The 21,932-nt window shown below is 35.6% G+C and overlaps 1 protein-coding gene across 7 annotated transcripts in view; it reads left to right on the forward strand.

Annotated features, from left to right (window-relative positions):
* Positions 1 to 21,932, forward strand: part of CADPS2 (calcium dependent secretion activator 2) — a 536,766-nt gene that overhangs the window by 289,310 nt on the left and 225,524 nt on the right. For all 7 annotated transcript variants that reach the window (XM_081147044.1, XM_081147045.1, XM_081147046.1 and 4 more), the window contains exon 8: positions 4,881 to 5,020. In XM_081147044.1, coding sequence (XP_081003170.1) covers positions 4,881 to 5,020 — 140 coding nt within the window. The remainder of the gene's footprint in view (positions 1 to 4,880; positions 5,021 to 21,932) is intronic.

Genomic DNA, 21,932 nt, shown 5'->3' on the forward strand with positions numbered 1-21,932 from the left:
TTCCTTTTCCTAATCCTTAAAAGGTAATGTTCCACAGTGTTCTTTCATGGCAGAAAATGTAATAATGAGCATTTGTATTGGTTCAAGTTCTTTTCAAGGCAAACAATGGAAACTGACTGAAGGTAGAGCCAGGGAACAAAGAAAGAGCTGGCCTATCTAACTTGGAGGAAAGGTTTGAGAACCAAAGGCAATGGTGAGAATGTCAGCATCAGGATTGTGTGCCTTTTTCTAGGGTGCCCTTCTTAAGGTGGTTCAGTTGCCGTGGCCTCATATATGTATTTCTCAGTCCTTTCCCATGTCTTTGGCCTTGGAAATCTTATGTGTTCTTTTAGATTCCCAAATGAACAGCAATTCTTCTATATAAAGTCTGTCCTGATTCCTTAAAGAACTGCTGGTTTTACCCACCTTTGAGCTAGAATTGTACCAAATATGGATATTATTTTGCTATAAGACTATAATACACCTATTGTGGTCATGTGGTCTTTTTTCTTCGTCTAGGCTGTTTATTGGAAAAGGTAGTGAATAGTTTACCTAGCCCTAGAACTTATCTAGTTCCTCTCAGTTCTTCTAGATTTTTCCTCCTAGTTTTTTAGTTTTTCAGGTCTTTGTTGAAATAGTTTAGAAATTTAGAAAGACATGTATTAATAGGTCACAAAGTTCAACTAATTTGATATATACACAAATGTACATGGCTTGGCTTTAATTAATTTATCTAAATAGAAGGGAAACAGTGGAGAGGTGCCTGCCTTGTACAAGTACATTTTAAGAGAGAGATCTTTCTGAACTCCATATACTCTAAATATTAGGAATATATGAATATTTATACTTCATTTTTAAGTTTTTTCTCTCTGTATATTAAATTTGACAGAATTTTAAACAAAGCCTAAAAAACCATTTCATGTTTTTCATTTCACCTTTAGCAAAGATGACAAGTTATGTTGACATTTTATTATGAGAAGATACATTGGCTCTCTAAGATAAGAAATCATAAAATGTGCTGTCATGCTAAGTGACAAGGCATTTAAAATGTTGCTGACAAAAATAAACTAGAAGGAGACTAAGTGTGTATAGAAAGGTTAAGATAAAAGGATTGAAAAAAAACGAACTACTTTGCTAAGTAATATAAGAAGCTAACTATCTTGTACAGAGATATAATTTAATTCACATTCAGACCTAGAATACAGAAGAATCCTTAGTAAATTTGATATGTTAAATATTTTAATTATTATACAATTGACATCATCAGATATATCTCTCTGAACATGAACTAAGTCCTATGAAGTAAAACTGTTTATCGTGAAATAAAATTCTTCAAGCACTTATTTACTTGTAGGAGACTTATGAAACAAAACTCTATGTTAATGTACTAGTTAAGATACTACTAAATTCTGTAACAAACAGGTGACATCATTTCAGTAGTTAAAAACAATAATACCTATATAACAGATTAGTGTGAGTGTTCCTGCTAGATGGGTAGGTTTCCTTCACATGGTGACTTAGGGCTCGGGTTTTGCATTTTATGGCCTGCTTGTTTCTTAGAGCATTGGAGTTCTCTGCCTTTGGCTCGCAGTTTAATACAGAGGAATGAAGAAAGCTTATCTATATCTTAATAATCTTTCCACAAAATGACACTTATTAGTTCTCTTCATATTCCATTAGCTGGAACTATGTCCCTACTTAGATGCCAGAGGAGCTAGAAAATATGGTCCTTGACTAACTCTGTGCTTCCTAGCAGCAGTTCTGTACTAGTGGACACATGGATCCTGATAGACAGTCAGATGATCTGCCATGGTTCATCCCTATAGCAAGGATAACAACAATTGTGTTACCCTTCCCCCTACACATGTTTGTTTCAATTCAAGGGAAACAACTCAAAGTCTTATTCTTTCCTTACATCCAGTCCAAAGTCAAACATCCCCATCAGGTCCAGCTGTGGGCTCTTTGCGGTTCCATGACCTTCCCACAGAAGTTCAAGTTAACTGCCCACTGCTTCATTTCCCCTCCACACCGACCCCAGCACCAATCCAATACACAGCAATGAAGCAGGGGCAGGAGAATGACAGGTAAGTTTCCCATCTGAATAATGGTAAAGTGGGAAATACATAGGAATAACTAACTGTCCAGTGACAACAGTGAAATCGTGTCACAGCAGGTACTATGAAGACACCCTCCCTGCACTGTTCACGTTCTCTTGATTGGACCCTTACCATCTGAAAAGAACTCCTTGTCCTTTATTCTCTCTCACCCTTTGGGCTACCTATAATAAGAGCCTCTTCCTTGACCTATTATCATCCATGGCTAGGTCATGTAAAGGAGTATGACCACTTTCTGCTTGTGACATTTAGGAACCTGAAAGCTATTTTACAGGCCGCTTGTAAGGCTGGGTTCAGGGTTTCTTTGCCAGTACAGTTCTTTTGAAACAATGGATTTAGAAACAATATGTAAAAATAATTCGTATCGGTGAGACTCTTTTTGTTACATGTGCCAGTGTTCACAACTTTATCAGTCAGAGACTGTCCAGAAAAATAGAGACAATTCCAGGTCTTTCAAAAGGAGGAAATTTAACACAGGAATTAGCTACACAGGTGATAGAACAGAGTAGGCAAATCAATGATGGTGATTAAACCTAGAGACTAATGAAATCAGAAAACTGCTGCATACCCTAGGGATAGAAGGACAATAGGAAGAAGTGATATTTATTACCAGATATTACCTGAGCTCTTAGCTCTGATAAGATTCTATGAGCTCTTTGAGGGATCTGAGCCATTTATATTTTTTCATTTTTGTGTGTCCCCACATAGTCAGCACTCGAATGCTTTTTTATTTGAACAGAGATAAGCAGTAAATCCTTCCACTGACTTTATTTAGAAGTACCCATCAGAGAACTGAAATGTGGCAGAAATGATGGCATTCAATCCTGGGATGAGCCTTAATTTGTGGTTCAGCTGCAGTTAGTTATTTTGAGACCTTACTTAATTAACCCATCATTGGCACTTAGAGAATGAGAAATTGTCAGAAGTTTTAATTTAAATATTCCCTTCCTGTAAAAGACTTTCAGAGTTTGGAACAAAACCAACTCTTGTATAAACATAGAAGGGAGAATTACAAAGGAATAAAGTCTGTAGGTGGCTCATGTCAAAATACTTTTTTTTTCCAAGTGGTTTAGGGAGAAAGAAAGAGGAAAAGCTTTACAGAATTGTTGGGCAAGTAGCAGCTATAGCTACAGAGGATATATAGCTCTTAGTCTTCGATCGTTTTTAAAATCACCTTCTAAGTTGATAGTGATATCCCTTTTTCTATTGGTTTGAGCCAAAAATTATCAACTTATTTTCATTTACTGTTAAGAAGGAATCTGTAAAATGTTCCATCAGATATTTTAACAGTCAAAAAGAATTTATTCTAGAATATTATCATAATTTTTCAAAACATCACAAATGTCATTTAATCTGTTCTGGGATGTGCCTTTATATGCTTAAGTGTACTGATATACTGGATTCAATTTGGCTGTGGCTTTAAGAACAGGCTTGAGAAAAGTCTCAAAATAGTAGATACATTTAACAACTTGGAAGTTGAGAATAGTTTGAGAAGTTTTTTGACTATGTTGTCTTTCCTAGAGAGAAAAAGAGCCTTGCTTGAAGATTTCTCAGTGAATATTTCCACTTATACATGAAAATGAAATTTTTTTTTTTTTGGCAGAGGATGTCAAATTCAACTGTCATGTTGTGTTTAAAACCATTTTAGCATACCTGAGCATCTTATAATTCTTCCATTTACATAGAAATTTCAGATTTTTTACTTCTCACATTGGTTTAAAATAAGAATTATTTAAAATACAATGCACTGCACATCATATCTTTATTTTTTCCTTCAGAAGATAATATTCCCATTTAAAAATATCCATTCAAGCTTGGATATTGGATGTGTCTAAATAGTGTCATGACTAACTGAAAAGGGGAAATGCATTGTTTAATCTATTTGGCACCTAACATCTGAAGAGTAAGCTTTTCCTTCCTATATTGGCTTTGTAGAGCTGGAGTGTTGTGAAATAATCACTTGGTAATTTGGCAGTTTTATTAAAAATAATTACTTTGTTTTAGTCATTATAACATCATCTTTATAGTTTTGAAAACATGTAGTCAGGGTGGAAAATGCTTCTTTGGTACTGACCTAGAGCAGAAAATGCGCTATGATCAGTCTTTTCTACCTCTAATTGAGTTGATTTTCTTTAATACTGTTTCTCAGTGAAAATATTAAAACATGAGGTGTATTTTTGCTGCTTAAAATAATTGGTTTTGCTTTTTAAGCATGCTGTCTGTAATTTCAAAGCATATTTCTTTCTGAACTTCTTTGCCCTGAAGAGTTTAGAGTATTCTTGAAATTATAGGTGTCTATGAAATATTTTTCAACTGTCAATTCAGCTGTAGTGGTTGTGCTATTAATTCATTATGAAGTGACACAGGAAGGAAACTCATTTTGTTTTGTTTGTAATCCTCACCCAAGGACATGTTTTTATTGATTTTTTTAGAGAAAGAAGAGGGTAGAGAGAGAGAAACATTAATCAACAGCCTCCCATTCATTCTCTGACCGGGGAAAACCCATAACCTTTTGGTGTATGGATGATACTCCAACCAACTGAGCCACCTGGCTAGGGCAGGACGAAAGCTTGTTACGTGGTCATATGAAAACACATTTTTGTCAAAAAAATAGATGAGTCTGTGTTTGAAAACCCATCTGCTGTGGTGAGAGTGAGATGGTTTATTAGGCAGCTTTTGTCATGACACCTGTTTTTCAAACAGGAAAATGTATAGAAAATATTTCAGTTCCAATCCTTAGGCACTTTGTAATTTGCACTGAAATGCTTTCTTTTTTGTCTCCTATAGGTGATATTGTACCCAACTTCTAATAGCTCCAAGTCAGCTGAGTTTCACCGAATGATAGTTCCAAAAAATAGCCAGGATTCTGACTTAAAAATCAAATTGGCTGTGCGAATGGATAAACCACCACATATGAAACATAGTGGGTGAGTGTATACTTGAAGCTGTTTTTCTGTTTAGTTATTGGATTTCATTTCAGTGTATCACTTTTGCCAATTTTTGAGACAGCATGTGTATCAGGCTTTCACATGGAGTTTCCCCCTCAATTTTTTAAACCTGTAGGCTCCTTCATAGCTAAGTATATATGGTTATTTAGTTAATATAACTATTTGCATGCTAACAGAATATTGGTATTTGATTGCATTGCTATTACAGATCACTTATATTGATAAATAACAGTGATATCTGGAGTTAATGTCTAAGTAATATTTTTCAAGATACAACAATAGTTGAAACAAGCCTCGCAGTCAGGTCCCAGGAATAGTTAAACTTACATATAATATGTTATATCTAAAAAGTGGTTCGGATATAACCCAGGAGGCTGTATAAGTTTTGATAGACGAGATGTGAGTGTTCATCTACTTTGTGGTTGAAAAACTAAATGCTGGAGGAAACTGATGCTGGCACATAAGCCTGAAGTGCATGGACTGTCTCCTGGGATTGCCATGGGACAGTAATCTCAGCCAAGGCTCTTTTTCTCTTGTTGCTGGGAGGTAACAGGTCTGAACTCATGAATACAGTAAAATTATTTTTTTAAAAACCCAGATCTTTTTCAAGTTAACATTTTAAGACTCACTACAGTCAAATCCCAGCATAGGGGTGTTAGCCACTAAGGAAAGAGTGTTACCAATTTTCTTAAATGGGTGGGCAGTGTTCGCAGATCAGAACTAGTCTCACTGAGGGGAACAGTGATTTGGGTAGCCCATGTTATGGCATCTTTAATGTAGTAATGCAAAGTAAAGACTAACTGTGACTCAACTCATAATGCAATTGGAATTCCTGGGATTTAATGTTTAGAATTATTTCTTTCATTCAGCCATCTACCTGCTCACCATTGACTATGCAGCAGACCTGTATCGAGCACTTACTCTGTTGAAACCAGAACCGACCTCAGTGAGATGCCATGCTAGGCCTAAAGGAACTGGCTAGTCAGGGATTCAAGCTTGTGTACAAATAATTATAACTCTGGGTCATAAGTGTTGTAAGGGAGGACTGAGAACTGGGGAAAATAACGCAGGATTCCAGCTGGAGTTAGTCATGAAAATTTTCATATGACTTAGGAAAATCTCATAAGACAGCTGACTTTTGAGATGAAATCTGAAGTATTAATTCAGCAGGTGGGCAGTAGGGAGGAAGGGCATTCCAGTCACATGACAGAGCATGTACGTGGGCAGGAGTTGTGGATGATAATGACAAGTTTGGAGCAACTTTGAGACTAGAGAGTTTGAGTACTGCTTCTCTAAAGTGATTAGAAATGTGTAGAGACTATTCTATCTAAAGTTAAACATAAGGGAACGTGATATTTTCCAGGCACTACAGTTCTATCTGCCCTGGTTTTCACTCAGTTTCTTTAATGAATGGCACAAGAAATGGAAACTTGTGTGTTATAACACCAAGATAGCCTTAATCTGTGCATACAGTACCATGGTGAAGAACCCCTGAAGCCTTCAGGTGGTCTTAAGAACCAATATTGAACATGAAGTCAAGCATATGGCAAGTTCTTCAACCTTTGGCCTCTGTGGAAAGGAAGCCCTCCTCTAATCCTTGGCAATTTCTTGCTTTAGAATGAATGATCCCAGGAAGGCAGGATAACTCGGCCCCCTTCCAAGACTTGATTTTTGTTTGTGTGTGTGTTTGTTTTTCTTTCTTTTTTCTTTTTCTTCTTAAATCACTCCTTTGTATTTAAGGAGAATTGACTTATATCATATCTCAGTGCCCTTTGACTAACTTAGAACCCCCAGAATGGCTCTGGAGTTGACATCTGCCCAAGGTGGAGGGGATTACCAAAGAGAATACATCATAGTCTCTCAATTTAATCTACAAAGCTCAAGATCTCACCTTGGGTTCAGATCAGGAATGATTCCGATCCCAGCTACATTGGTTGTTATTTGCCATTGCTAATAGATGCTAACAGGCATTTCCAGACATTCAGGGAGCTCTGCAATTTATGCATGTAAAAGGAAGGAATTCTAGAGTAGAAAATACCTGTGACTTCAGTTCTAGAGTTGATTTGTGATGTAGAATAATTAAGAATGTTATAATAGTTTATAATAGTCACTCACAAATTATTTAATGCCAGTGTTGGGCATAATGAGAATGATCAACCAGAACTGAAAGCTTTCAACCTGCCTTAATGGCAGTTTATCCCTGTACGCGGGGACGTGCAGGTGCTTTCCCACCAGTTTGGCTTTCTCAGTTCCTGTGTGGTAAATTTTAAGTATTTTTAATATCACCCTTGTGTATAGTTGTATATGAGAAAACATAACTTGACCTACATCATAACCGTATTCATCTTTTTCTGAGGTGCTTCATAAATAGATTTTACTGAACTCAGTTACATTTAAGAAGAGAAACTCAACTAACCTTTTTCTTCCAAGTGCTCTATCATATGCCAAAGCAATAATTTAATAGGAGTACATAGTAGATTAATAGCATTTTGCTTTCAGACTCGATTGTATTATGTCAATTATTCATCTTATGATGAATAATTAACAGATGAATAATGAATAATTGAAAAAGAGACGACAAGTTAAAAAAATTAATATATCTTTAAAATATGGCAAAGTCTTACAGATAGAGTTGTCAAGTGGATTAATCAGTAAGTTGGAGGGTTATGGATCTTTGTCTTCAGAGCATTTTCAGAAGTAGACTTCAGAAGTAAATCCTTCGGGACTTCAGTCATAAAACCTATGTCCTGTTTTTATAAGGTGGGCAGCATGTATATCTTCCTTATGTGAACTGTTTTAACACGTATTCTGTTTTATTCATTTATCACATAAATGGCACCTGTATTGTCCCTAAATAAATGTGTTTTATGAATGTTATCTATATTTTTGTGTGTGTTCCTGAATAGACTTGAGTTTCTTAGACCTGTGTGAGCCCTAGTGCCTCCCACGGTGTGTGATCAAGAATAGATGTGAATGATGATGATGCACATGACAGCAGTGTGCTCCTCAGAGTGTTCAGGGAAAAGTAATGAGAGTGAGTAAGCTGTGTTCATAAGTTGAAACCGAAAGGGATCTAAGCACAATTTATACAGGATAGAGTATAATTTTAATGTGAAACGTACCTAAGATGAATGAAATAAATGGCTTTTGTTCTCAACTGTTGCATTTTAAAATGACCTTTTTGTGAAGCTGAAAGAAAAAGTATATGACTTAAAGCTCATGTTTCTGATAATCAGTCTGTGACTGTGTACATTATAGTTTATAAAAATAGAATTGACTACATGCAAATGAAAATAGATATTTAATTTGGATAAAATAAACATAACGATGATTTCATTCTTTTAAAATCACACTAGACATTACCACAAGACATATTTGGTAAAATTAAAAAATGAGTTCATTTATTCTTTTGGAGCATGTCATATAAAGTAATTATATAAACTAACTCATATAAATCTGTTAAATGAATTACCAGCTAGATTTTTAATGGCTACATAATTCATATCCAGCTTTCAAATTTATTTTCCTGTTTTTTTAGGTAGCTGGAAGACAGTGGTGTTCTTGAACAAATGGGCTATCCTTTAGCATAGCCTAGTGGCTAAGTAACAGTATTAACTTAAATCTCAGAAATACTATCCCCGTTTTTATTCAGTAACATTTTCCTAATTCAAATGATATTTTCTAAACCAAAAGAAAGGCAAAATAAAATGGAACTAATAAAACAAATGACTGTTATGACAGTTAAAACTGCATTGAAAATGGAAAGAAAATTAAATTGGCTGTCACAAATATGTGGAGGCATTTTGACCAGGACCTATCAGCAGTCTGCAGGCAACTGGTTATTTTACAGTTAAAAATGAATGAAAACTTCATGAATATATAACTATAGAATTGTTTTGCAGTTAAGAAATGGTAAGATAAAATTGTAGTCTTATCACTGTCATATAAATTTCGTATTTCTTTTTATGCAGAGCCATACTTGACTATTTAAACATTTGTTAAATAAATAGAAATATTGAAATATTTTGAAATTGTCGTATATAAAGTCTCCATTTAATTTACATCATAAAGGCATAAAAGGTCCTGGGCCCACCTCTTGCTGCAGGGGAGGGACAACAGTTCAGCTCCAGCAGGAAGAACAAGACAAGCACAGAGCTGCCTTCATTTTGTGATCCCCTGTTCTCCCATGGAGAGGGGCCAGCCAGGCGTTTCCAGGCTGTTCTGTCATGCCCACGGAAACTTTTAGTCACATGCTTAAAATTCAAACAAGGCATTTGCTCATAAAGTGAAATGACTGCATTCTAATCAAGTTGCATTGTTTTATTTCTGATTTAAGGTTTATGATCTTCAATTTAAAGGACAGTCTGATGACCAAGGGAAGGAGAAAATCTTATTATTTTTTTTCAAGATGACATTTGCTTAGAGGGTCCGAGTCTGTTTTTTCCCAGGAAAAATTGATTTCTCATTTTAAATCAACCTTTTAGAATGACTTTCCTACACATCCTTCTCTAAAATAGCCATATGTTGACATCGGATGTCACCTGGGCCTATATATAGGTCTGTTTGCATTCCCAATTTGATTTTCCCTCATTTTGGCTTATCCTGATTTCATAAAAATGCCTCTTCTTGCTGCCTTGTCCAAACTTCTGACAAAGGGTTTGCTAGATTCTTCACACATTATTGATTTTTTTCCCAAATACAACTTTCAGAAGAGAATTGCATCTGTGGTACTTTATAAACATTGATATATTCATTGTAGAATGACAAAAAGAGGTAGTCACAAAGCCAACTTTTTTTCCCAAATGCTTTCACATTTAGGTCATTTTCTGAATGCTAACTTAAGTCATTAAGAACACTGTTTTTCATTTTAATTTATTAGTGATTAATATATTGTGTAATGATGATAGAAACATTTTCAAACATAGCTTTAATGATCATTAAACTAGATGCTTTAATTTATATTACTTTGCAAAACTTCTCTGATTGCTCCTGTAATAAATTAGTCCTTAATGTTAACTTGAAATGTGGCTTTCCATTCAGCACCCTTTTACCCTCAAGACTTTTCTCCAAGGGAGTAACATCTTAACATGTATTATTTTCTTCTCTACTTTTCATGTGTGAAGTAATGGCTTTCTTCTGTTTTTAGACACCCTTAAAAATCACATCTCAGCATCTTAAACAAAGGCACTTGAGGGCAAAAAGTTAAAAAGGGGATATGAGTTCCTTTTTTCATTTTCTTTCAGAAACCACAGACCATATTCATAGGTTATCTTAAACACCTCGCTGACTGCTCACGACATAACTCATGTCTGCACTTACATTAATTTAAATCACTTTAAACACCTTGCTGACTGGTCACAACAGAAAAGTAGCCAGCTGCATGGGTGAGTTCTGGTTCGAAATAGCCGGGTCAGCAAGATGTTTTAAGTTGAGCTACTTTAAAAAAAAATTATGGTGAAAATTATTTAGGAATATTATAAGATTTTATAACCACTTTATGTATACAATTATAGAATAGTTTCACTTTCTTAATCCATGCCTCACTGTAAAATTTTTGTGGTATGTACTGACACAATGAAACTTTTTATTTTTTTGCACACGTCGAGCAGAATATTAACACTGAGTTAACAAAGCACAAGCCTTGGGCTTGTTAAGTACTCGAGCACTTTGGGAGGTCAAGAAAAAGTTGGAGATTATTGAGAGATGTTTATTCTTAGTTCATTCCTGATACTTGTTGAATGTACTAGTTTAAGAGCCAAGACACCTGTACTTAGGTCTGTTTTTTCACTAACTTGGGTAAGTCACTACATCTTTCTTGGCCTTGATTTCATCAGTTGCTAAAGGAGACATTGGACTAGAAAATGTGAATGGCTCCTAAGCCCCCTGGGAATTCATGACTCAGCAAATCATTTCCTCCCTTAGCTCTCCAGGAGCATTTTCCCCTCCTTCCACAGCATGCCCTACCGATATAGTATGTACAGAGTTTTGGGAGAAGTGGGGGCAACATAGAGAGATGACAGATTTTGGGATTTATTTGAATTTTCTTAAGGCAAGAAAACGAAGTATGAAGTCTGGCTGAAACAATAGGCTTTATGTAAGGTTAACTTGAAAAATATACATTATAGAATTGTTTATATTCTGATGGTGAGGATTAAAAAACAGATGCATATAAAAATTCAGAAAGAAATAAGTGTAATAAACGTGCTATATAGAATAATGCAACTGTGGGTAAAATTTTCATTTCTGGTTTTCAGATTTTCTTTGATGTAGTTGTACAACTTTTATGATGAAAGAATGTAATTATCACACTAAAAAGTTAAAAAGCAAATAGTTGTGTTTTTTTAAAATAAAAATACTTAAGTTTCTTTTACACAAAATCTGATTATTAGGGAAATTCATTTGAGAGCATTCCTTAAGGTGAGCATTGAAGTTTTATTTATTTATTTATTTTAATTTCCCTTTATTGTTGAAAGTATTACAGATATCTCCCCCCCCCCCCATTAATACCTTCTACCCCCATCCACCCCCCTGGGCCTTCCCCATACTCTTGTCTGTGTCCATGGATTATATATGCATTTATACATATAAGTTCTTAGGTTAATCTCTCCTTACCTACTCCCCCACCCCCTGCATTCCCTCTGAGATTCGTCACTCTGTTCCATGCTTCTATGTCTCTGGATCTATTTTGTTCATCAATTTATCTTGTTCATTATATTCCACATATGAGTGAGATCAAGTGATACTTGTCTTTCTCTGACTGGCTTATTTTGCTAAGCATAATACTCTCCAGTTCTATCCATGCTGTTCCAAAGGGTAAGAGATCCTTCTTTTTTACAACTGCATAGTATTCCATGGTGTAAATATACCACAGCTTTTTTATCTACTCATCTACTGATGGGCACTTGGATAGAAATTTACAATAGCTAAGATCCATCCAGTCTTTAAGTGAGCAAGGCAGTTTAGGAATGTGAGCTCTGGGGCCAGAGCTTCAAATCCTGGCTTCCTCACAGCAATATGCAATATGTTTTAGCCATTGATAAAACCCTAAAAAACATACATCTTTGAGCTGAGATACTAGTAAAAGAAGGAAAAATAAGCAAACTAAGATATGAAACAGAGCAAAAAAACACTTAAAAAAATATTAGAGCATGAATTCCATCTTACACCCCTCACCCCAATCTCTGATCCCGTTCTCTCTCCTTCTCAGGCACTCATGAAACTGGGAGATCTAGGCTCCAGCCTGCTCTGCCGGCAGGTTGCTGCTCTGGGTCTGTAGCCATGTACCGCCTTAGTTTCTTCATCTTTCCTTCGGTGTTTCACAGCTCTGAAATCTATTTCTTTTGATTCTTTATTTTAAACCTAAAATTAGATCTCTCTTAAGGAAAGTAAAATGGAAATGTTCATATTCCTGGGCAGGGTGCTAAAAATTAAATTACTTTCAAGCCACATTATTCTCTTTAAGGACATCTTCATAAACAGGAAGCAAGATACAACATGGTTAAGAATACAGGCTTTGGAGCTAAGGCAGACCTGGATTCAAATTCTAGCCCTGCCATTTTTATGCATGCTTGGTCAAGTTACTTAACTCCTCATACACTGCCTCACTTTTCTCAACCATAAAGTTAGGTTGCTCTGAGTATGAAATTAGATATACTCATAAAGCATGTAGCTCAGTGCTTGTTACATACTAAGTGCTCAATTAACTAGTAATAGTTGTTATTAAAATAAACATTATTTTTAAAAATCATATCCCCATAATAAAACCTGATTTTAATCATATCATTTGATTATATTCAAAAGACAATGTTAAAGTTAAATGGGAAAATAGAAGTGTATAAGTCCTCAGTAAATGCCAGAGAGTATAAAAGCTATATCCCTCACTAGGGCCCTCTGCTTAATCATTGGCTTTAGTTTTACATTTTTGTTTGACAGCTATTATGTATGTAGGTGTTGTTGGTGGTATTTGTTTCACTTTGTGTGCCTGTGTATGTTTTGCTGTCTTCCTTATGTCCAAAGGTAGAAAAGTGAAATTATTACATAAGAGCTCTTAATCATGCCTGAGAAGCTGACTTGAATGATTTATCTGAGAGATAAAATAAGTTCACATTCTGAAAAACAACACTTGGAGATTATTTCATAGCAAGTGAGAAAAATAAGATAGAACTTCTCCCTGTATTTACACCCAAAGCAGTCTAACATTAAAAATGGCAGATGCTTTCAAAACATATTTTAAATAACTAGGAGTGTCTTTGGAATGTTTAGTGCAATTGCTAGTTTTACTTTTAATTTTCTTACCTAAATCATTAGACAAGTATTACTTGATCCTACATAGCACTTAAACAGTCTATCAGGTTTTGCTAGTATTCACATTTGTCCACTTTTTGGTAAGTTGTTAGTCTCAATAATTTTTACATTCCAAACACATTAGTTTTAATTTCATCTCAGCTATTATTTTGTGTGTTTTAAATTATAGTTTATACATGTTTAATGTAAGGTAGGGTTGATAGCTTACTCAATACTTACTAGCTCAAAGAAAGTTATCTTGTTGTTATCAAACACCCAAGACATTCATATAATTGAATAATTAGCCTAATTGCATAAGTTATTTTTTATGAAAATAATCTCTGGGAGAGGTTGGTGTCATTGAGATGGAGGCTCTGAAGCTGCTGCTGGGACGTTCTCACTGGTCCCGAGTACAGGACCTCAGCAGTTGCTGACACTGCTAGAGAATGCTCTTCCCCACACTCACTCCCCTCACTCCTGTCAGGTCTCTGATCAGATGTCATCGCTACAGCGAGGTCCATCCAGACCACCCTCCATAGAGCTGTGCCTTTCTCTCCTCACTGTCAGCTCTCTTTTTAACCTGCTTCATTCTTTTTAAGCTTTTTTATGAGTATCTGAGATTATATTTATGGGCTATTATTTATTGACTATCTCACCAACTAAAATTTTATCTCCATTAAGGTGATTTACTGCTGACTAGATCTCCGACCAAATCTAATTTTAATAGGATAGGAACCTTGTCTTATTCACTGCTCATTTTAAACCCAGTTTTTAGAAAACTGCCTACCACTTAGTAGAAGTTAAATAAATATTTGTTGAACAAATGAATGAATAAATGTTTTATTTTCCAAAGAAAAAAACAGAATGCAGACCTTATGTCACAGCTTTTACTATTTAAAATAAGTGTTGAATTGTTTGGAAATAAGCTTCAAGTTATGTCATTATCTAGTTGGTGATACTGGAATATAAGTTTGTCAGAGTATGCATGAAAACATTATTGCCCCCAAATGAATGACAGTAAGCTTCATTATTCTAAAATTTTCTATATGACCGGAAATCTAAAGACCATACTATGGAAAAAAATGTATTCTTGTCCAAAAATTTTGAATTCAAAGTCATTATTTTCTATAGTGAGGCTTGCTTTTTAAATGACTTTTTTGCCTAAGTATGATGGAGAAAGTAAATTTCTAATATTATCTATTGTCTGTCAACATTTATATTTAGACCGTTCCTGTGATATGTAGGAGGAAGTTTTAGCAATTTTTCCTGTGGGTAGGAGTATATCTCAGGGTTCACTTATAAGAATGATGTATTATGTAACCAATACTTATTAAAGGCCAAAAAGAAAACTAGATTGAGCTTTGTATATACTATTTTTGTAGACTTAAAAGTCATTTACTTTCTCCTATGGTGATTCCTGACTTGAAATAGCCGTATTTGTTTCAGAGTTTATTCTGTCAGTTCTATTTAGTGAACACTTTTACTCCATTTAGATAGGCACAGAAAACTTCATGAAAATATCCTTCTCAACAACTGACAAAGCAGAATGACGAGAATTGTTTTTCTTTTTTATTGAATTTATTGGGGTGACACTGGTTAACAAAGTTATATAGGTTCAGGTGCACAATTCTACATACATATGTTCTGTTCACTGTATTGTGTGTTCCCACCCCAACTCAAGTCTCCATCCCTCACCATTTATCCCCCCATGCCCTCCTGCACCTTCCCTCCCTGCACCCCGCCCCCTGGCCATCACCACACTGTTGTCCATGTCCATGAGTTCTTTCTCTCTTTGTTTTTTTTTTTTTGCTCATCCCTCCCCCACCCGGTCCCCCTGCCCCTCCCCCGGCAGGTGTCGGCCTGCTCTCTATCTACGAGTGTCTCTGTTTTGCTTGCTAGTTCATTTTGTTCATTAGATTAGATTCCACATGTGAGTGAAATCGTCCGGGACTTGTCTAACTTAAAGGGAACCAGTGCCCTGCTCACCAGTCAGAGAGGTCAAGCTTGGGCCTGTACATAAATGGAAGAGACGCTGAGGGAGTAAGCAGAAGGAGGAGCTGACTGCTGTCAGATTCCTAAAGATTTCAAAGGGTCAGGGCGTGGCTGTGGGTCAAAATGAGGCAGAAGTTGAGGAGTCTGAGGATGACTTAATTAGAAAGCAGCATGAAGCATGGCAGCAGGGAAGGGCCATAGGAGCAGAACTTGGTCAACACAGGTGGCCCTCACGGCCGCCGCCTTTGGAAGCCCTGAGAAAAGGAGTAAGATCGCTTAGGGGACATGAGGCCCAAAGGGAAAAGGGGTGTTAGTGGGAAGGAGTGATAGGTGGGGTAGTGTCTGAAAACACAAACTGTTAAGTTTCTTCAGAAGTAGTCCCAACGTCTAACAACATAGTTAATTCTGGCATTCTTTTCATAAATGATAACACACTGTCAGAAGGACTGTTGCCTCATCTGCTATGAGCAGAGCTAGAGTTTAGCAGAATGGGGCATTCGTCACAGAATGTAACGGGCAGCCACAGCTCCATACCTAGACTGCATCTGAAATGCCTGAAAATCATTGTAAGTTAATGATAATGGAGATGATAGCAAATGAGCTTTAGCTGAATGGATGTGTGTTCTGATTATAAAAAGAATCATTATCACAATTTTAACTAATTTTAATTAATTCCAGTGTTGATGACATGAACAGAGAGAGCAAAGGGTTTTTAAAGTATTAAAATGTCTAATCATTCATCCTGGAATCATTTATATCCTTAAGGATAGTATATTATTATTCAATTGAGAGAGGAAAAGTACATCTTATTTTCATGATTTAAAAAAAGTAGTTTGTTGCCTTTGTAAAAATACAAATATATATTTTAGTGCCTTTGCTTATTTCATGTATCAGTACAGTACTTCTGGAATTTAAAAAATTCTTCTGACAGTGGATTCAAAGGATGCAGCAATAGACCAAAGGTCAGTTAGAGAAAATCTGAATGTCAACTATTTCCACCTTTGTGAAACTTGGTAGCTTTAGCCTTTCTGCCAGTTAGATTGATCTTTAGCTTGTCTTTAATTGCCCACTTCCTAGGCACCCAAAGTAGTTAATCCCTCTCTCTCTGTAGTGTTTCCCGTAGATAAATACTTTTCCATTCTTTCTGCCAACTCCAGTTCAGTCTCTGCTCTATCAAAGGAACCAAACTAAACCAAAAACTTCCATGGCTTTTGTACTTATTTTCCTATATTTACCTTTCTACACCATTAAGGAACTTAGGGATACTATTTACATTATATCTCTATTAAGAAAAAAGCCTGGGGGGAGGACAGGTACAGGGTGGAGGGGATCAATGGGGGGGAAAGGGAGGTATCTATAATACTTTCAACAATAAAGATAAATTTTAACAAGCAAAACAAAACAAAAAAGAAACACATCACTTTGCAAATAAAATAAAATATTGGGAAGGTAAAAACCAAACAAAAAAACTTCTAGTGCTTCCCTGCTGCTTATGGGATTCAATTCACAGTCTTTAACCTACCATTCAAATTCTTTAAAAATCTGGCGCCATCCAGTCTTTTCAACCTTTTCTCCTCTTTATACCCAACAAACCCGCCCAACTTCAGCCAAAGCAATCAGTTCATATTCCCTGAACTTGCTTTTACTAACCAAACCTATTCTACTCTTTCTTAACCAAACCCCACTGTTTAGGTATTAGGTTAAACATTTTCTCACACCAGTACAGCTCTGCCAAGAAAGATAGTTTATTTTCTCTGTAATCTAATTTTCCTAATGGGCAGATTTACACTAACTGCCAAGTCCCTTTGTCCCCAACCCCCTGGTTTTGAGGGAACTGCCAAGTCCTTTTTATACCACAAGAATCGAAAGAGGCTCCCCTTCCCTCTGCCGCAGGGGGACAGTTCCCCCTTGGCTTCCCTGATGGAATCTGAAGTGGAAGTGAGGCAGAAAGCCCCTCTACCCTAGATATTCTCCTCATCTCTGGAGTGCCTCTCACACCCCTGCCTTCCCTGTCTCATTTTTCTTTTCACTATATAGTGTACAGGCACAAGAAACATGGGCTTTCTCTCTCCTTTCTGTCTGCCTAGGCCCTAGGACCTTCCTTATATAAAACTTTTTAAGACCTGCCCTTTGCCACACTAAAGGAGTTGATAAATTTATTTAGAAAATTGATTGTTTATACACGTTACAGTAAGTTGACTGTATAAATTGGCTCCCTAAATCCATACCCTTTGCCCTGTACCTATGTTGTACTTTTGAACTTTGGCCTTGGCCATGTAACTTGCTTTGGCCCCATGACGGTAGCAAAGTTGGCATAAGCAGAAGCTTAAAAAAGCACCTGTGCTCTCTGCCTTCACTGTGAGGATATGTAAGGGCTGGAGGAGCAGAACTGACTCATCCCAGTCATCTTGGCCAAGGTCTCAGGCATGAGTGAGCCCAGATAAAATGAATGAGGCCAACTAGCCAACTTGTAACTAACCACAGACCTATGAGTAGGTCATGCAGAGCCCTGATCAGATCAGTAGAACTGCTTAGTCAACTACAGATTGATGAGATATAATCATTGATACTTGTTTTAATCACTAAGTGTTAGGGTGGTATGTTAAAGAGCAAAGGCTAACTGATACCATGCACTACTGTCTTGCTACAAAATCCTATCCACCTTCCCCCCCTTCTCTTACAGTACATGCAATGCACAGAGTTGATTAGCCATAATCCTTGGCCAATGTACATGCCACATTGATCTATTCATGTATATATATGTAATCTTTATAATATGCCTCCCTATAAGAGACTATAACGTATTAATTATACTATTAAAATACTCTATTAAATGTAATTAAATATAAAATATACTATTAAAATATACTATTTTATTAAAATGGACATTTGAGTGATTTCCAGATTTTTGTTATTTGAGACTGTGCTATTGTGAATAGCTTGTGCATGTCCCTTGGTACATATGTGAATTTTCTCTTGAGTGTGTACCTAAGAGGGATTTCTGAGTTGATGAGAATGTAAAAGTATCCCTATAAGATAATACTAAACTTTTTCAAGTTTTACCATTAGTTGTACCAATATACATTTACTCCAGCTATGAGAGCCCATGCCCTCTTTTTGGTCTTTAACTACATACTATCTTTTTTCCCCATCACCATTTGCACCCCTGTACCCTCTTTCACCTCCCTTCACACCTCCACCCCTTTCCCCTCGCAGTCATTGCACTGTTGTTCATGGCCATGAGCTCTTTCTCATTTTACTTTTTACACACACACACACACACCCCAACCAGAGCTATCTGTCTGCTCTCTATCTACAAATCTGTCTCCATTTTGCTTGTTAGTTCAGTTTGTTCATTAAATTCAATGTATGAGCAAAATCATATGGTACTTGTCTTTCTCTGACTGGCTTATTTCACTTAGCATAATGTTCTCCAGGTACTGTCTTTTTTTGATACTTATATATTCTGATATATGTGTCAGATCCATGACTATATTATTGTCTCCTGAAGGCAGGGATATTGACTCTAACTTCATTACTTTGTCTGTAGGCTTTAGAACACAGTACATAACATCAAATGTTAATAATTTGTTGATGTACTTTAAAATTGAGTCAATATGAAAATTCTTTTATACTCCTCATGTATCCACTTCAGGCTAACTCACACATCCAGAATCTATGCTCCCAAATTCCCTGAATGTTCTCTATTGCAGAATTATAATCCTTCATACCCTTGTCTCTCCAGCTAAGATTAACTCCTTGTAGACTGGAGGTTACTATTCAACATCGTTTGACCAGGCACTGAATGCATGCTTGATTTAATCAAATTAGTCATTCAAAACTCCTTTATTGATTACCATGTGCAAGACCCTTTGAATGAAGTGAGTGAATGGGTGAAATTTACTATGAAAATAGTGATGCTTAAAAAGAGACATTAATCAGCCCTGGAAATACATTAGATAGAGTAGAGCTAATTCTACCAGTGAAATAGAAATACTGTTAACCTAATGGCATAGGCTAGAAAATGTAGAAAACAATAAAAGAAAACAATTTAAGCTGGCAAAATAGGACATAATCATATATACAGAATGTCATGGATCATCAAATACTTGATTGCTTCTTCCATAACTTTGACATCCTGGTTGGAAAGACATCATAAATAGGTGGGTCACAGAATCTGTTGTAACTGGTGATTTAAAGCTGTTTCCAAACACCTTTATACCAGTGCCCTGGTCAGGTAGCTCAGTTGGTTGGCACATCACCCCGACGTGCCAGGGTTGTGAGTTTGACCCCCAGTCAGAGCACATATAAGAGGCAACCAATGAATGCATAAGTAAGTGGAACAACAAATAAAACAAACAACAAAAACCCTTATACGAGAATTCAAAACAATTTAAAAATCAGACAATTTTTAAAGCTTTTAAAACTTCTTTACTCTTCCTTGAAGATATTAAATGCACACACAAAGGTGTTGCCCAAAGCAACTGAGCATAATTTTTATTGGTCACCCTGTCAGTGAACAAAAAGAATGTTATGACTATTTGAGAACCACATTTGTTAACTGAAAAATATTGTCCCTATAGATGGGGATTGTGATAACTGTATGTGTTTATGAGTTTTATTAAACTGAAAAAATATGGCACATATTTAAGAGGGATGAAAAGGGCTCAACTCCTCTGATGAAATGTGAAAAGTTATAGAAGGAAAGCTGATCAAACCTGGCGATCAGATAGGTTTCTAGACTGAGGTAGACAGTGATGACCAAGGCAGAAGGAATTACTGGGTGAGGGGAGTCAGAAGGTACAAATTCCCACTTACAAAGTAAACCGTGAGTATGCAGTATACAGTATGATGACTGTTTTAATAATACTGTGTTGCATATTTGAAAGTTTCTAAGAAAGTAGGTCTTAAAAGTTCTCATCACAAGAAAAAAAAATCTGTAACTATGTTGATGGGTGTTAACTGGACTTGTTGTTATTATTTTGCAATATATACAAATATCAAAACATTGTTATATACCTGAAACCAATACAATGCCCTATGTCATTTGTATCTCAGTTTTTAAAAAATGAATAAAGGCTGGACCTGAAATGAGTGAAGCAGTGTAAAATGTATAAGGTAGTTACAAAAAACAGGAAAATAAATGTTACATTTGCAAATACTGCAGATAATATGGATACGGTTGTCATTCTCCCAATGCCTCTCTTTGCTTTAGACACAAATATACCTTTTTTATTCAAAGGAAAACAAGTTCCCATATGTTTGCCTTGACCTCAAGCAAGACACAGTTATGGACATTTGGCGGTATCTGCTTAATCTCTCTAAAACTTATACTTAGTTAACTGCACTGTGTTCTCTTAAGCGTTTAACCATTAGGCTACTAAGTACTATCTGAGAGAATGAAAGTGTTAGATGTGTTTGTAGTGAAAAATATGAATAATTGATGAAATCTTGTAAGGCATGATTGAAACTACTAAAGGACAGTGTTATGCCAAAGAAGTACTCTTTTGTTGGAGTGATTAGAATGCACAGTGTGACTACTTGTGGTCCTTTCCCTGTGCTGCTGTGGAGTAAATTGCTTAACCTCCTGTCCCTCAGTTCTTTAACTGCAAAGTGGAATAATGATGATCAGCCTTTTAAAAGGTTGCTGTGAGGGTCACTAATTACTTATTCTTTATTAGGAATATAGTTAACACTCAACACATGGTAACTATTAATAAACAATAGGTAATTAAAAGTGACTTACAAATAAATAGTGTGTTTTAAACTTACGATATAGTATTTTACATATATATATTATATGTTCCATGTAATGTTCAGATGTTTTTCTATTACAATGATAATATATATTATAAAAAGCTGGAGATATAAGAAAATCAAAGAACATAAAAGTCATTTCATAATACCCTTTATTAGAAATTTGATATTTAAAAGTTAAAAATAAAAGTGCTTCCTTTATTCTTTGACCCCGAGAGCAGTATAAGCAGTTTTGTGCATGTATCTTTGTTATATTAATATATTCAATTTATGGTAATTTTAGATGTCTCATGTTTTCAGCACTAATATTTTCTGCTAGAATCAACCATTTTTATTTAATATTCTGACCATTAAAGTTATATCATGAATAAATGGGTTAAAAATTATTTCTTAATTAAAGTTATCCCTACAACTTGTATTTCTACAAAAGCAATTGATTGTAATAAGTTATAAAAGTGAAAAATTGAACTTTGTGACAGAGAGCACAAATTACATTAATGATTAATAGGTGATATTCATGAAATGAAAAATTACTAGGCAAGGGAGAGAAAGTGTTTATCCTGCTACCAAATATTCAGTAAATAGATTACAGCTAGAATCTTGTCTTTAATGTTTTTCATGGTAATTGTCAAGAAGAGGTATGAAGAATCGTGGGACCTTAATAATATGCCTTGCCATTTTAATTGCTAAGAGAAGAAAGAGAATCTTAATTGCCAGGAGATGCATTCCTAATTAAAATGTCATTTACATTCATTGTGAAATAATTAGTTTGAATATTTGTAGCATCTGAGATGTAAATTTAGCTCCAAATTCAAGAACATACATTTAAAAAATGATCTACAGTTAAGAAAGATTAAAA

The sequence above is a fragment of the Miniopterus schreibersii genome (genome assembly GCF_964146895.1).
Source record: "Miniopterus schreibersii genome assembly, chromosome: 9".
Lineage (NCBI taxonomy): Eukaryota > Metazoa > Chordata > Mammalia > Chiroptera > Miniopteridae > Miniopterus > Miniopterus schreibersii.